Below are 16018 nucleotides of genomic sequence, written 5' to 3'. Positions count from 1 at the left end.
GTTGCTAGTGTTAAATATTAACCTTGAAAAGTAATTTACGCTACCAAACATGCCTCAGAGAATATTGCTTAAAAAACTAAATAATATGAGTGTTTTTATTGTAGCTTAATATTCAGTAAAATATATCTTGGGTTATAGTAAAATTATCTGTCCTATTTGATCCAAAAAAATTAAACCTCTAATTTTATTTTATTTTCATTTATAAAATTTTTAATTTTTTCAATTTAGTCAATTTGTTTATAAGTTTGCTTTTCCATTTCGGTCCTCATTTTTTTAAAATTTTTAATGGTTTCATCTTTTAATATTTAATTTGTTGGAAATCCAACTTCATATAATTTTATTGTTTTATAGAAGTTTTTTTTAATATTAATTTTGTGATTATCTTCAAGTTTTTTCTATAGATTTATCCCGGTCTCATGATCTAAATTACAATTTTTACATGTTTTTTTTTAATATAAGCATTTTTTTTGAGTTGTTTTGTTTTTATTTTATTTTTCAAGATATTATTCTAATTCATTTATAATTTTTTTATACAGATGAAGTTTATTTTTTAAAATAAAAATATTTATTTTTAAATTATATTGCTGATATATTCGGTCTTATATAATATTTTTTATAATATAAATTTTTTTAATCAATTTTATTTGTATTTATATTTTAAATCATGAATTTTTTACAATATAAATTTATCTATTATTTATTTAAATAAATAAATACAATCATATACATATCTTATTTTATATTATATTATATTATAAAATATTTTCATGTTTTATTTGTGTTTATATTTTAAATTATGAGTTTTTTAGAATATAGATTTATTTATTTTATTTAAATAAATAAATTCAATAAATACTATCATATACATATCTTATTTCATACTATAAAATATCCTAATGTTTTGTTTTATATTATAAAATATCTTGATATTGATTGAATACAATTTTCAATATACAATTGTCAGATTAGATGAGTTATCTTTATTTCAAAAGTCAACTGAAATGCATTCAACTCTCTACTTCTCAACAGAGGGTTTCAACTTTCGGTGATTGCAATCGACAATCCATGAAAAGTCAGCAACAATTGCAAGATTGATTTCTATTTCCTAAGCAACATGGACAGGGCTTTTAACGTGCAAGTAAATGTGCATTAAATGCCTTTTTCTCTCCCATTTTCTTTTATACTAAACTCAGATTTTCCCTTTCACTTCTCCTTGTAAAAATGCCAGGGAAAGGCTGGAAACCAATGGAGGGTTATTTTCCCTCAGTTCTGTTGAAAAAAAACAGTACACAAGGTATATTAGAATGGTCCAAACGGTCCCGGAAAACACCACTTGAGACACCATGAACTTCAGAAACATCAGCCCCCTCCAGGGCTTTGTCTATGTTGACTCGACTTTGAGCACTATCTTCATGAACTCGTATACAAAGTAACTTATTGCAGCTGATGGTAAAACCTGCAGGTTCGGGGGGAAAAAACATGGGTTGGAAAGGGTTGAGAACAATAGGATTCGATATGAATTATGGAGAGCTCCAAAGAGCCAGGAATGTAATAAAGATGTGAACAATTAGCAGGTCCCAGATTAATTTCATATGAGAATATTTCATCAACGTTTCAAACTTAAGCTAATTAAGTGATTTATTTCAACTTTTTTCAAATTTTAAATATTGAAAAAAATAAATCGCAACAGCTAGTTCCGGCAACTAAAGCCGCCAAATCCAAAACAAAATATCTTGACACAACACAGTTACGTATCCTAGATTCTGATTTCTCATTGTTTAAAAACTGTTTTGTTCATGGACATATTAGGAATTTGAACGAGATAAGAAGCTTTGAATAGTAGCCGGGAAGGTGGGGCTAGAAAGCAGCTGACAGTAATCAATACACACTTGCCCTCCTAAGAAGACGACATGAAAAATGATGTGTGATTGGATAAATCAGAAGTTCCTAAGGTACATGATTGTGAAAGTGGGGTTGTAGTAGAGGCAAATACCAAAGAGACTTGCTATTTTCTACCATTATTCAGTAAATTTCCTTTCAATGGCCCTTGAAGATGATTTAATTGTTGAGATTACAGTAGAAAACATCATGGCTCATGTATATGACTTGAACAATAAAGGTAACCATCTGCCTTGACCTACAGGAGCAATATTAAAGGTCTAATTCGAGGAGCTATGCAGTGCAAAACATGGTGCCTTCACCTAGAGGGATTATATTAAGGTCTAATTCGAGGAGCTATGCAAGTACAAAACATGGTGCCTTCACCTAGAGGGATTATATTAAGGTCTAATTCGATGAGCTATGCAGTACAAAAAATGGCGGGACAGAACCACAACCAGTCAAAACAAAGCAGTTTTCAGGCTTAATGAGAAAGTTAAGCGGCAACTGCTTTATGGTTTGAAAACTGCATTCAACCGCAAACTCTCTGGACCATCATCTAAAGCTAGAAACTTCATAAAATAAAGGAACAGTTCATGTACACAGAAGTTATGCATCGTCATACCTGCAATAGGCTGGGAATTAAACCTGCATAAAGAGCAGGAATGCCTCCTTGCTCAACTATCTTTATGCAAGTTGCCAGTGCACTCATCTTTGTTGCCCGGACTTGCATTTGAAGCTGTCTCCGCACAACTTCAAATGGATACGTAGCAGCTTCAGAGCAACAACCAGCAATTGCCCCATAAAGCAATGTTCTCATGGTACCCAACTCCAGCTGTTCCAATGCATTCAATTCCTGACCTTGTTTGATGTTCTGAATTCTCTTCATTCCTTCCGGCGAGTGAAGATAAGCTGATTTTAGCATATCATAAACACCATAGTAAACAGCACCTGAAGGAGCCATTGCCACTAACGAGGGTAGTAAACCCTTATAAAGAGAAAAGAAACCTTCTGTCTGGATCATGTGGTGGAAAGTGCCAATTACACCACCCAAAACTTCCCCACCAGGTGCAACCATCTTCGTTCTTATCTGTAAAATTTCACATTTTTTAGCATCAATTACAAATTATTTTCATTAAAAAAAAATCCACCATAACATGATAAAGCTAAGAAAGTAAATTAATTATGAAGAATGAGAATAAAATGCAGTGCAATCATTATTGTGTTGTTCTTTTATGTTAACCAACTTGCAGCTCTAAGGATGGTAGCTTGAGCTTGTAGACCTACGTCCAATTTGCAGCCTTGCAGGTGATTGGATGGATGTCACAACTTTTATAAAATCAATGAGGGAATCAACTTAATCCATGACTGCAACAAGTAAACTATGTGAAAATTCAGTGATGGCTAAGGAGGCTTTAGCAAACCACATGAATATGCAGCAGATTTTATTGGTGAAAATCTGAGCAGGCTTCAGCAGGACCTGGGCCTAGTAACATGCAACAGATTCAAATCTAAGATCCCCAGGTGCCCTCCTTGAAATTATGCATTGATGTTGATTGTTCCTGAGGGAGCTGGTCTTAGTAAGATGTGAACATTAGGCTGTTTTTGTTTGGGAATGAAAGGAAAAACTCGCCAGCTTTCAACCCATTTGGCTACCCAAAGGGAGGAAAAGTTTCACCTTGGGAATGGTCTTAGTAATATGTCTTTCCCTAGTTTTTTTTTCTGTCTCTCTCACTCTCTTCCTGTACAATATCTTTTTTATCTGTTCTCTCTCTACAGCTGCCCCAACTAGTTCAGAAAGAGATTTAGCTGAGTAGAGTTTTTTTCTCGCCCCCTCTTCTGTTTGTCCACCTCTATCTTTTTTTATACAATTTTCTAACTTTATCTTTCTCATCAGTACCAATTCTTTTTTTTTTCTCTTCTCATCCACTAATAATTATTTACCATTGCTATATGTACAAAAGCTCTTTTCTTGAGCTACTAACAGCCCCCCTCTGTGTCACAAACACAACAAAGATACCTGAGAACAACTTTTACACCCTAATGAATGGTCCCTAAACATTCCAACACAAAATTTTCACTTCAAACTAATGGTCAGAAATCAGTGCTTTAGTCAAGTATGGTACTTCCGAGTCCTGTGGTGACTCGAGAAATAACCAACCACTTCTATTGGCAGTAAAACTAAGATGTAACAAACATAATACAGAACATGAAACAATTGAAATCAAAATAATTAAAGAAGCTCATGGCAGTAAATCATGAGGAGAGAGTTGAAGTCTAAGTTAACCACTTACAGTGTCCATCGGCAAGCAAAGCAAAGTAGCAGTAATTCCAGCAGCAGCACCAGAAAGGAACCTCTCAAAATTTGTGGTTTCCTCATTCCCAGACAATTTTAGAAGTTGATTTCTGTATGTATCATAAGCATAGAAATTGATGGACTTAAATGGAGCAGTGCGAAGAATATTGACAAAGTTTCCCTTCCAAAAACCTTTCAACCCTTGTGCCGCCGCAATCGCCTTGATGACCTCAAAAAGATTCTTCTGTTCACCGCGAACTATGTACTCCAGCTTCAGCCTCTCAAGAGGTGCTACAAAAGTCCTGTTTCAGAACAAATGTGACGCAAAAGAAATATTAATTCATTAATTAGAACAAAAAAGAGCTAATAAATTAATACATATACATGGATCATTAGCCAGTACATGAGATACAGTGTAAGGGACTTGAGAGTTACATTAACAACCCGTTTGCACACAGTTCAAATCACATAACTAAAGGCTTTTAAAACTTTTAGAGAAACCATAAATAAATTCCATTAAGAAAACTATATGTTCTAAGAAAGTTGAGCAATTATCATAGAGAACTCTTAATAAAGATTAAGTTGAGCAATTATCATAGAGAACTCTTAATAAAGATTCGGAGCCCGAAATGTTCTCAATTTTGATTTCTTGCTGCCATTTGACATACATGATTCCAAAACAGACAATCATCAGAGAAGTTTATTTAGTATAAAAGGAAAACTGCAGTAGTTTTCTGCTTGTACAATTAAGCAGAACACAGACACAAAAAGATACGCATAAATCAAATCAGTGCTCTATTTAAAATCCTTCTGATAACCGGTTTTAACAAAGTTAGTGAACAAAAATTCACCTCTTTAAGTAACTCTTGCTTACAAAATCTAATTCAATCACGAAACAATCTTCAATTGCATTACCACTTAATTCGATGCAAATATATGATGCTACAATTATAACTAACTTAAAAAAAAAGATTCATAAATCTTGAAGCAATAAAAAGAAAAAAAAAGAAAGACCTTGAAACCATAGCAGCCACAACACCAGCCCATAGATGTTTAGTTGTATTCAACGCTGCTGAAGTACCGGATCTCTTCACTTCAACCTCCTTCTCCTCCACCAACTCGACATTTTTCTCAACCCCATCTTGCCCCAAACTCTCAATTGACTCCCCAACATTCCCTCCATCTCCATCTTCTTCTCCCCCCTTTATTGACAAACTAACAGATAAAAACACGTCACCTTTCCTACCTCGCCGCCGCATATTCTCAAACCTTAGCAAGGTTCTTTTCGACAAATAGGAATGGCTGTCATTGTTTCCCTTCTTCTTTGAAGAAACTATAGAAACAAAGGAAGGAGGACAGATGGTTTTATGATCTAGGAACAGACCCCCGAGAATGAAGGGTTGTTGATCCGGCAGTTCAGATTCTTTATCTTTGAATAAAGAGGCAAAGAAACGATGATCTTGACCGTACATTATAATGGGTCTTGAAGGAGGAAAGACTGAAGAGAGATCTAGCAAGAAGAAGAAGAATGATACTAACAGCACGTGAAATGGTTTATAAGGATTAAGGAATGAAGAGAAGCTTGAAGAGGAAGAGAGAATAGTATTAGATTTGCTGTTGTTGTTGTTGTTGCTGTTGTTGGGGATGTGAAAATGACAAGGGGAATAACGTAGGAGACGATGCTCTGCTGTGTGCGGGTGGGGTTTGGCTTGAACTGCTACAGCCTACAGTTACATAGGTTGCATCGGTCTTGTTTTGTTTTGTTGCTCAGGTCAGGTGTGGACTTCTTCTGAGGATGGGTTTGGTTCCTTCTGTCTTTGGCTTACGACAAACAAAGGTTGATTTGGAGACAAGGACGTGATTTTTCTTTGGCGGCAATCGCGTCACACATTTTTCTTGTTTTTTCAATGAATTTTTGAGGTTATTTTGTACTGGGAGCTGAGTCCTGATTCTGTAAATTTGTTTTCCTTCGGTCTTCGATCGATCTATAAAGTTTTCGAGAAGTTTTGTTCGGAGAACATGGAATTCATAGGCGGCAGCAGCAATCGCGTATTAGAATATTTTTGGGGCTATTTGCTTACTGGAAAGTGAAAGTTGAACTCTCTCTACTGTTCTTGTCATTTTTCGCAGCTTTGATTTTGTGTTTTGGTTCCAAATTCGTCACCAAGCAAGTTGTTACTGTGCATCAAACATGGTATTTCAAAAGTATTTTAAAAAAAATTTAATTTTTTTTAAATTAATATATTTTTGATGTTTTTAAATTATTTTAATATGTTAATCTTAAAAATAATTTTTAAAAATTAAAAATATATTATTAATATATTTTTTAAATAAAAAATACTTTAAAAAATAATCATACCTACGCGATTAGACTCTAAATTACCCTATTGGCTTGTTTATATTAGTAGTACTCTTATCTGCCTAGCTTGAGCTTATCCATGAATATCCAAGATTAAATAAATATAAAAAATTTAATATATTTATCCAAAACCATCGGAAATAATATTTATCCATCTTTAGTATCAATTTATGCGTTGAAAATCTTCCTATCACCTAAATTTATTGTGCCTATTTTATAATTACTTTGCATAAAAAATAGCAGCATACCATTATATATATTTTTTAATCATACCTTTTTTTTTCTCTAAATTAAGTCTTCAAAAATATTTAAAAAAAAAAAACAAGCATGAACATTTCTAACCAAATAATATTAAGATAGTATTTAATATTATAATAATAATTACTTTTTAAAATATTTTTTTATTTAAAAATACATCAAATCATCAAATTATATGGCAGCTATATTGCCAAACTATACTAAATTGCTTTATTTATAGCAGTAAACCAGTTTCAAATTATTGATCAAGTTGGGTTTAGTTTATTCACAATAGAGCTTGAACGAGTTTTTTTATGGAGTTAGTTGTATCCATTTAGGTACAATTTAGAAATGTGCAAACTATATTTTATAAAAATTTAATTTTTTTTATAAAAAATAAAATTGTTTATATATTTTGAATTATTTTAATGCACTGATGTGAAAAATAATTTTTTAAAAATAAAAAATATATATTATTTTAATATATTTTAATATAAAAAACACTTTAAAAAATAATAATAATCACTTTCTCAATCACATTATTAGTGTTCATAATTTTATTTCTTTTCATTTTTAGAAAGCATGAATTGGCTGGTGGAATTGGGACGTTAAAAATAATGAAGGGTGGGTCCATTCATATCTTCCATCTAATATGCGCATTATATCCAACAAAACCAACATTATTTTGAGAAAAAAAAAATGATGCAAAAATTGATAGATGTATAGAACAAAATAAACTCAATTGACATACACCTAAAATTATTTAATATCATGTATATATCAACAACTTCTCAGTTCTGCATGAAAAAAGTATTCCCGCTAGAAACAAACTAGTTTGGTTACACGTTGATTTGGTCTTTCATTTGGATCGCGTTTCAAGATAAATTAGGTGTGCACTCATGAGTTCGTTGACATGATCAAACTCTGGTTTAACTTTTTTTTTTTTTCTTTTTTAAGATTCGAAAACCACGTTGATTTAACATTATTTAAAAAAAAAAAGATATTTTAGATTGAGCCTAATCTAAACCAGATTAATTCACTGATCTAGGATATATATCTGGATAAGTTTAAAAACCTTATTTTTTAAATTTTATTTTTTATTTAATTATATAATAATAAAAAATAGATATTTATAAAAAATAAATAAATAAAGTTGTGGATGAGAAATGTATTTTTCTCATTTACATTATCTTTTTGAATTCATGTGTTATTTTTGTTTTGACAACAAAATAGTTTTTTATTGTCAACAATTAAAAAAAAACTAAGAAAAATATACAAATTTTGAACTAAAAAGGACAAGGCGTATAATTTTAATAAAAATAATAATTTATATTTTCATTCAATATTAAAATGCGAATTATTTAAAACATTATGCATATTATGTTAATACATAATTATGTATAAAGCAATCACTAATATGATCATCAAAAAATCTTTAATCTTCTTAGCAATAATGACATAAATCAATCAATGAGAAAAAAACCTAAAGAAAGAGATTATATGTTTGGACTAAAGAGATTAGGCATGCGTGGCTAAATCAATCAATGAGACCCAAAGAAAGAGATTATATGTTTGGACTAAAGAGATTAGGCATGCGTGGCTGGCCCAACCATGCCAATAGACTTGAATAATAATTTCAAATCAAATACAAAAATAAATTAACTTGAAATTATAAAAATAAAATTTCAAGTACAAGTAAAAAAATCAAAGTTAAATTAATATGACCCGATCCACCTGATAAGTCCAAATACAACCTGGACGATTGATAAAAATATAGTTTGACTCAAAAAGATTTAAGATGATATATTTTTTTAAAAAAATATTGACTCGGGTTATGAGACCATGATAACCCTAAATTAAAAAAATTAAAATAAATTATGAAGTTTAATTCTCAATAAAACCATTGTTGAATGATAAAATTTGAAAAAAAAATCAATCTAAAAAAATGACACAATAAAATAACCTATGTCTACTTGGGTTAACTTTCAAAACATATGACTCAGGTCATGAGATTAGGATAATCTCATATAAAACAAACCAAAACAAATGACAAAACTTAATTCATAATCAATTAAATATTGAAGATGTTGAATGTGAATGATAAAACTGAAAAAAAAAATGAATAAAAAAAATAAACCAAAAAAACTTAAATCAACTAGGTTAATCCGTCAAACTCGTGACTTAGAGCATCTCCAATGCAAAATGCTATTTTGAAAAGCTAAATTGATAAAATAGCATTTTGAATAGTATAAATATAGCTTTTTTTATCATATATATTCCAATGGAAAAAAGTCATTTGAAGAGCCATTTATATTGGAGTGGAAGAAACAAGTGTTTTATTATTTTTTAATAAGTTTGATGTTATTTTTTTTACATGGTTATATTTAATTAGTTTATTTTTTTAGTGGCCCCACTTTGTTGGTTTTGGCTCTTTGAAGAACTATATAGAAATAGCATTTGTGGGACAAAAAAGACATTTTAGCATTTTATTTAGCTTTCCCCTTAGAGTGTGCAAAACAAGCAAAGAAAAGCTAAAATATTAGTTTTTTTTATTTTTGGCTTTTTATTTAGCTTCTCATTGGAGATGCTTTTAGATCACAAGACTGGAATAATAAAAAAAAAAACTATAATAAGTTATGAATTACAATATCTAATAAATGAGGATGATATATAGAAAAAACATAAATTTGTTTTTTAAAAAAAAAAGAAAAGAAGAAAAGCAAAAAAAAACATGGACATGCACAATTCACAGCGAAGAACATCTGTGCTCTGGGTGGTTGCACAACTTGCTTATGGAACAAGGAATATGTGCTTATCTCCCTTTTGACATAATAATGGCCTGCAAAAATCGGAAAGTAACATGGCAAGGGCTGTCAGAATGCCCTGTCAGGGAAGGGACCGTCGTGGCCGAGATGCTTCGATGATTATCAATCCTGGCCGCCACCATGCACTGCATCAATTTATTTCAGAAAAAGGCAGAAAATAATAGACCTATTAGTTAATAGATGCGTGCAAAGTTCTATACATAAATTTGTCTTTTTATTTATCTTTCTTGACTTGTCGAGGCTTTGATGAGGTTATGTGAGAACTCTAGAAAAATTGATTTGGGTATTATTCATTTTTTTATAAGAAAAATATTCCACCCATCACTAATGTATTGTGGCTTGTTTGGCAAAACATCATGGATTACAAGGCAAAACAATACTGGTATCATTAAAATTAAAAAAAAAAACAAAAACTTTAAGCCATCAGTAATGTATTATGAGGCAAAATTTAAAGATTCGCACAGCGTTTTTTTTTATTTATCTTCATGTTTAAAAAAACTTTGGTTGCTGAATTTTTTTTCCTTTCAATTTTATTATTTGATGTTGTGTTGATTGGAGTTTTAGGATAATAATTTTTTTATTTGTTTCTAATTTGGTTATTATAATATTTTCAAACCATTTCATCACTGACCTGATGCTTGATTTTATATATATAAAAAATATCAATTTGATTGTTTGTAAGGAGTTGAAGGTGAAGGGATCAAAACTCAAAACAATGAACAATGGCAAACCTTTTATTTAAAAAAAAATTCAAAACAAAAAAAAAAAAACTAGTGGCAACTTTGACCTTTTTTCTTCTTCTTTTTTTCCTCCAATCATCAATATTTTTTCTTTTTAATTGGATCCCTTGATGTTGTGTTGATTAGGATATAGAGTTTATGTTTTTTGTTTATTTGTTTTTTATATAGTTATTTCAGTCTAAAAAAATATATTTTATAATTGTCTTGCTGCTCATTTACACAAAATAACTCAATTTTATTGTTCATAAAAAATTAAAAATTAGATGATTGAATTGCATTACACAAAAACTTAGAGGTCTTTTTTAAAAACAAAGATTTGTGTCAACACCTTCTCCACAAACTTTTTTTGTAAGAGGGATAAATAATAATAATGTTAAAAGGTCAATATATATTTATAAATAAATAAAATCATCAATTACAAGACTTGATTAAATGTCCAATGCTAACTCCACAAACATCCATCAACAATATATAAATTGCAAATACACTTATAAAATAATTAAGGCCGTTAGAGACACGCGTAAAAGTAAATTTACAATAAACAAATAATTAAGGTAACCTTTTATTTAAAATGATGCAAAAGAGTGATTTGTATATTCTAACCCCTTACATGGATTTCTAAAACCAATTTATATCTTAGAATTATTAGTTTTCTTAAATAATTAGGTGATGACTCCTTTATTTATATTTCCTTTTAGTTTTAAAGGTTACATTTTCATGTGGGGTGCTATACTATCAAACAATTTTGTTTCAATGAAATTTAAATTAGTAATCCTCTAACAAAAAAAAAATTAATCGTCATATAATTAATTATTTTTTTAAAAAAAATCCTCATATTAAATATTTTAATTTAAAACCATCCGCCTTCTTATCTTGTTTGAAGTTATTATTCACAGCTTTTTTCTAACATTTATTAACAACACTAGTCCTTGTTCTATTTTGTCAAGCGGCATCATATTTTGAGCTCACAACAGAAATTTTCCTCGCCGGTAGAAAACATGTTAACAGCTGCCCATTTTTGTTACCTGAACTTCTTTTGTCGACGGGCCAATTAGCTTACCTGTGTCTCTTCAGGTGGGATTTTCGGTGAAAATACGATCATCTCTACAACAATAATCTAAAATCTTTGGCCATGGAAAGCACAGAGATACAAGATGCAGATTGACCCATCGCAAAACTCAAGCAAGCAAACAGAAGCGCAAGGCCACATCATCCGAAGCCCAACCTATCATTAAACTCAGACCGAAGCCCACTTAAAACCCTAGTTACAGACCAACCAGGAAAAACCCTGCATAGGACCTAGGTAGCAATATGCTGATGAGGGTTGCAGGCGGTCTCGTCCCAGAAAACAAACAAAGTTAGGTCACAGCTCCTGATCTGTCCTGATATGGACTTTGAATAGTAAAAACAACCCGTGAGTGTTGAATTGAAGTTTGATGGATCTTCCTCAGGCTAATTTCTACTTGTCCGTTGTCAAGCTTCTCCTTTTTTTGATTTTTAGCTTCACATGCACAGCTTAGGGCAGCAACTTGACAAAAATCTCGTATCTATCAGCAACCCCACCGGAGATGCACCTTTCTTTCTTACCTTCCCCACTGCTTTTACCGACCTCTCCGTTCTCCATTTTCCTTTTCAACTGATTCCTTTTCTTATTCTTCTTTTTTTGTCCAAACTTAAAATAGATTTTTTTTTTCCTGAAAAAACCTCCCCTCGTCCTTCACTGTCAGAGAAATAGAAAGTCCCATCCTTCAATCAATATAAACGAGATATTTTCATAACGAATATTTTTTAAAAATAAAATTATTTTTTTTAGAATTAATATGTTAAAATAATTTAAAAAACACTGAAGAGTTAATTTAAAACAAAAAAATTCTTCAAACGCACCCCAAACAACCCTTTTAATTGTATGAAATAATTGGCCTTGGTATTCGGGACCGTTTGGTAGTGCGGTCGAAATTGCGTTTCATCAAATTTTAATTTATTTATTTTTTGTTAAAATTGAGTTCGATTTGTACTTTTTGGATCGTTTTGATGTGCTGATGTCAAAAATGATTTTTAAAAAATAAAAAAACATCATTAGCATGTATTTCGGCACGAAAAGCTATTTGAAAAGCAACCGCTACCACACTACCAAACACGCTCTTTAACCCCAAGCTGAACGAATGGATATTGATTATGTCTCATATTTATTGTATTCATTAACTTTTAAATAATTAAATTAATAAATTTAAAACGAATGGATATTGATTTTAGTTTATATAAAAATGACAACAATTTCAATATGTTTTATTTTTTCTCACCTAGTATAAATATAATTGACGAGGTTTAAAATAAAATAGAGAATCTAAATCTATAAAATATAGAAAGATACTCATTACAAAAAAAAAAAAAAACTAAAAACTAAAAGAGCTTTGCTTTCTATTGTGCATTGTGTGGAGAAATAATGTGAATCCAAGCAGTGTTTTGATCATTTTATCCTTTATAATTTAAGCTTTGTAATGTGTACTTAAGAGTAATATTAAGAGTAATATAGTATTTTTCATATGACATATCTAGTATTACAAGATTGTTTTCTTTTCCTCTTTTTTTTTTCTTTCTTTAACTTTAGAAAATATGTTGCCCTTACAAAAAATCAGAAGGGTGTGTTATTTGTTATTTTTATCATATTTGATCTTTTTTCTTTTATTTGTATAAAATTACATTTACTCTTTTTTCAATTGTATCATTTGACATTTAATTTTTATATCAAAATTATCATTTTATTTTATGATGTTTCATGTTTGACCCTTAATATTGTGATTTCTAATCTAGATTCTTGGCTATTTTATGACATTTTAAGTTCTTTTCAATTTCTTCCCTAGACTTATGATTTTTTTTTTCATACTTTGTCATCATTCTCTTGATTTTTTTTTAGATTCTTTTATGAATTTGGTTTTTCTTTTTAGTTTTCCTATTCAATTCAAATTTTTATGGTATTTAAGGTTCGACTCTTAATGGTTTGATTACTAATTTTGATTCTTAGCCTTTTTTTATAATTTTTTTTAATTTCATTCTTAGCTCCATAATCTTGATTTTTTATGTTCTTTTTATATTTGGTCCTCATTCTCTTGATTTAAATTTTTTTTTTTTTGGATTTTTTTTTTCAAAATCTCCCTTCAACTCAAAATTTTAGTTTATCCTCTCAATTTTTTGTTTCCTTGAATGAGATCCTTATTATCTTAATAACTATTTTTTTTATTTCATCATTTAATATTTTATTTATTAGAATTTAGTCTCATTAGTTTTTCCCATTCTTTCTAGGCCTTATCCAAAAGTCAATCCGGGATAATTATCAAGTTATGAGTTGAGTAAGTTAACTCGAGTTTACCCAAGTCAACCAAATTTTTTTGTTTTATAAAAAAATTAAAATGATATCATTTAGAAAAAAAAAAACAAAGAAAATTAGTCGACAAGGTATAACCTTTTTTTTATTGAATTTTCCCGAAGCCAATCAAAACATGTACCAACCCAAGTTTTTTACCGCCTTACACTTTGATCAATTCTTCCCCAATTTTTTTTAAAACTTGGTGTGGTCCAAGCCAAGGGCCACTTGTCAAGCTATCAGGTTAAGCCAAGCTTTTAAATATTTGATTTTCTAGATATGGTGCTTCTAGTTTAGTAACTAGTAAGGATCATGAGTTTGAAAATTTAATACCAGTTGATGTTGTTTTCTTTACTGATTACATCCTTCAAGGCTGTTCATTTAAAAAAATTAAATTTTGTTATTTTCTTTGGTTTTCTTTTTAATCAAGCTCTCAATGTCTCGGGTTTGTCCCAAGTTTATTTTTTTTGTCATTTTTTTTCTTTTTGATTTTGTTCTTTAAAATGGGATTCCTTTTAATTTTTTTTTTGTTTTACCTTTTTTTTAAGATTTTTTTTTAAATTTTATCTTTTATAATATATATATATATATACATATTTGTTTTCTATGACGTGGAGTCATTGATATTTTTTTTGCTGTTTAACCTACAATGATAGCTCATGAGCTTTATTTTTTTACACTACACAAAATTCAACATGCCCCGCGACGACTCACGGGCCATCTGTCCATCTAGTTATAATCTAAAGAATAGGTCAGGTCAAGGACATTTATTTCGGGCAGCCAGCCTTCCGCTACTAGCCTCATTGTTTGTTGGATTTAGCAGCATGGGACCGCGAATTTAAGTATTGAAACAGAGAACACAATATGGTCTTGAATTCTTATACATAAATTAAATTAACCTTTGCAGAACACGGGACACCAACCCTTTGGCTGTATCATTACAGGATCACTTGTCCTCAAAATGCACGTAATGCTTTTAATTAATAGCATGCAAAGAGATATGGGTTATTGTAATACATGGTTGGTGAGCGACCTATTATATTTAATACGAGCTTCATCAAGCGTGATTTCAGGGGATATATTTTAATAAATAAAAAATTATAAATAAAAATCATTTTAAAAAACAAGTACAGAAGTTCAAAATATCTCTTAAAATCAATGTTTGATTAGGTGAATAGCAAGAATTCATCTGTCACAGACTCATTTTTGAATAATACCAAAATTTAAGATTCTGCCACGAATCATTCGATTCTGGAGACGTGTAGGATTGGCATTATTGGGGGATCTAATACTCTCATATTCCTAATCTCACCATTAATTTTAGGGCAGAAGATATATATTTATCCTCAAGCAGTAACGCAAATCCCAACTAGATCCCCACCTAGCTGACATTTCCCCTTAAATCCCCTCCTTCAATATTCGTCACCAAGGGCAGACCATTTTATGCCTGCATGTTTGTTTCTGTATTATAAAAATATTTTAAAAAATATTTAAATGTTTTAATTAATTTTAAATTAATATATTTTTAATATTTTCAAATCGTTTTAAAAATACATGCTTTTATTACACGCCTCATGAAAGTCCCCAACCATTTACATTTCAATGCCAGAAAGAGTTAATTTTAGCCAATTTCATGCTAAAATATATATAATTTTTTTGGCACGTGTTCCCATGATTGGATCGCTAATTTGAAGTATTTATCATTATTATTTATTTTATTTTATCATCAGAATATACAATATATATATATTTTTTATTAATATGGATGTCCGGACCAGTTTTTGTACAACTTAACTAATTTTATGAGTCCTGAAATTAATGACCATGTAAGTTTTCAGTAGCCCTGAAATTTATAAAATTTAAACTGATGACTTCTAGAAAACAAATATAGGAACTACTATATAAACATATAATATTTATATTTATATGGTAAGTGGTGCAATAAAATATGTTCTTCTTTATTTGAGGAGAGGAAGCGGTCCAATGTCGGTAGAGATTTAAATGTAGGCCGCATGCCAGCAGGAGTGCTGTGGGAGGTTCGGTATTGTAATGGCTACGAATGCGAGTTGGTCCGAATGCAGCCTGACAACCCAACAATTTTACTTATTTTCTCAAGTACGTTTGGCATGCCTCTTCCGAGGGTTGCTGGCTTGATGGATGCTGCCCCTTGTGTTGTTTGTTGGGACAAGAAAGACCGAATCTAAAATCAACTCCATCTCGACTAATTTGATGAATCTATATCGGCTAATTAAAAAGTAAAATTCTCTTAATAATTATATATTTTATAAAAAAATTTAAATTCAAGATCGCAAAATTATTTAA

General features: G+C 30.3%; 1 protein-coding gene across 1 annotated transcript; it reads right to left on the bottom strand.

The window, feature by feature from the left end:
* Positions 1 to 1145: 1145 nt before the first annotated feature.
* Positions 1146 to 6250, bottom strand: LOC118043578 (probable mitochondrial adenine nucleotide transporter BTL3). The gene is made up of 4 exons (XM_035051595.2): positions 5189 to 6250; positions 4173 to 4476; positions 2504 to 2968; positions 1146 to 1456 (listed from the first exon to the last, which is right to left on the bottom strand). Exons 1-4 carry the CDS (start codon positions 5644 to 5646, stop codon positions 1382 to 1384), a joined length of 1302 nt encoding a protein of 433 aa, XP_034907486.1. The 5' UTR covers positions 5647 to 6250; the 3' UTR covers positions 1146 to 1381.
* Positions 6251 to 16018: the final 9768 nt, after the last annotated feature.

This window comes from Populus alba, chromosome 7 (genome assembly GCF_005239225.2).
Source record: "Populus alba chromosome 7, ASM523922v2, whole genome shotgun sequence".
Taxonomy (NCBI): Eukaryota; Viridiplantae; Streptophyta; class Magnoliopsida; order Malpighiales; family Salicaceae; genus Populus; species Populus alba.
Note: the sequence above shows the minus strand (reverse complement) of the source record. Positions and strands in the feature narration are given on the sequence as shown.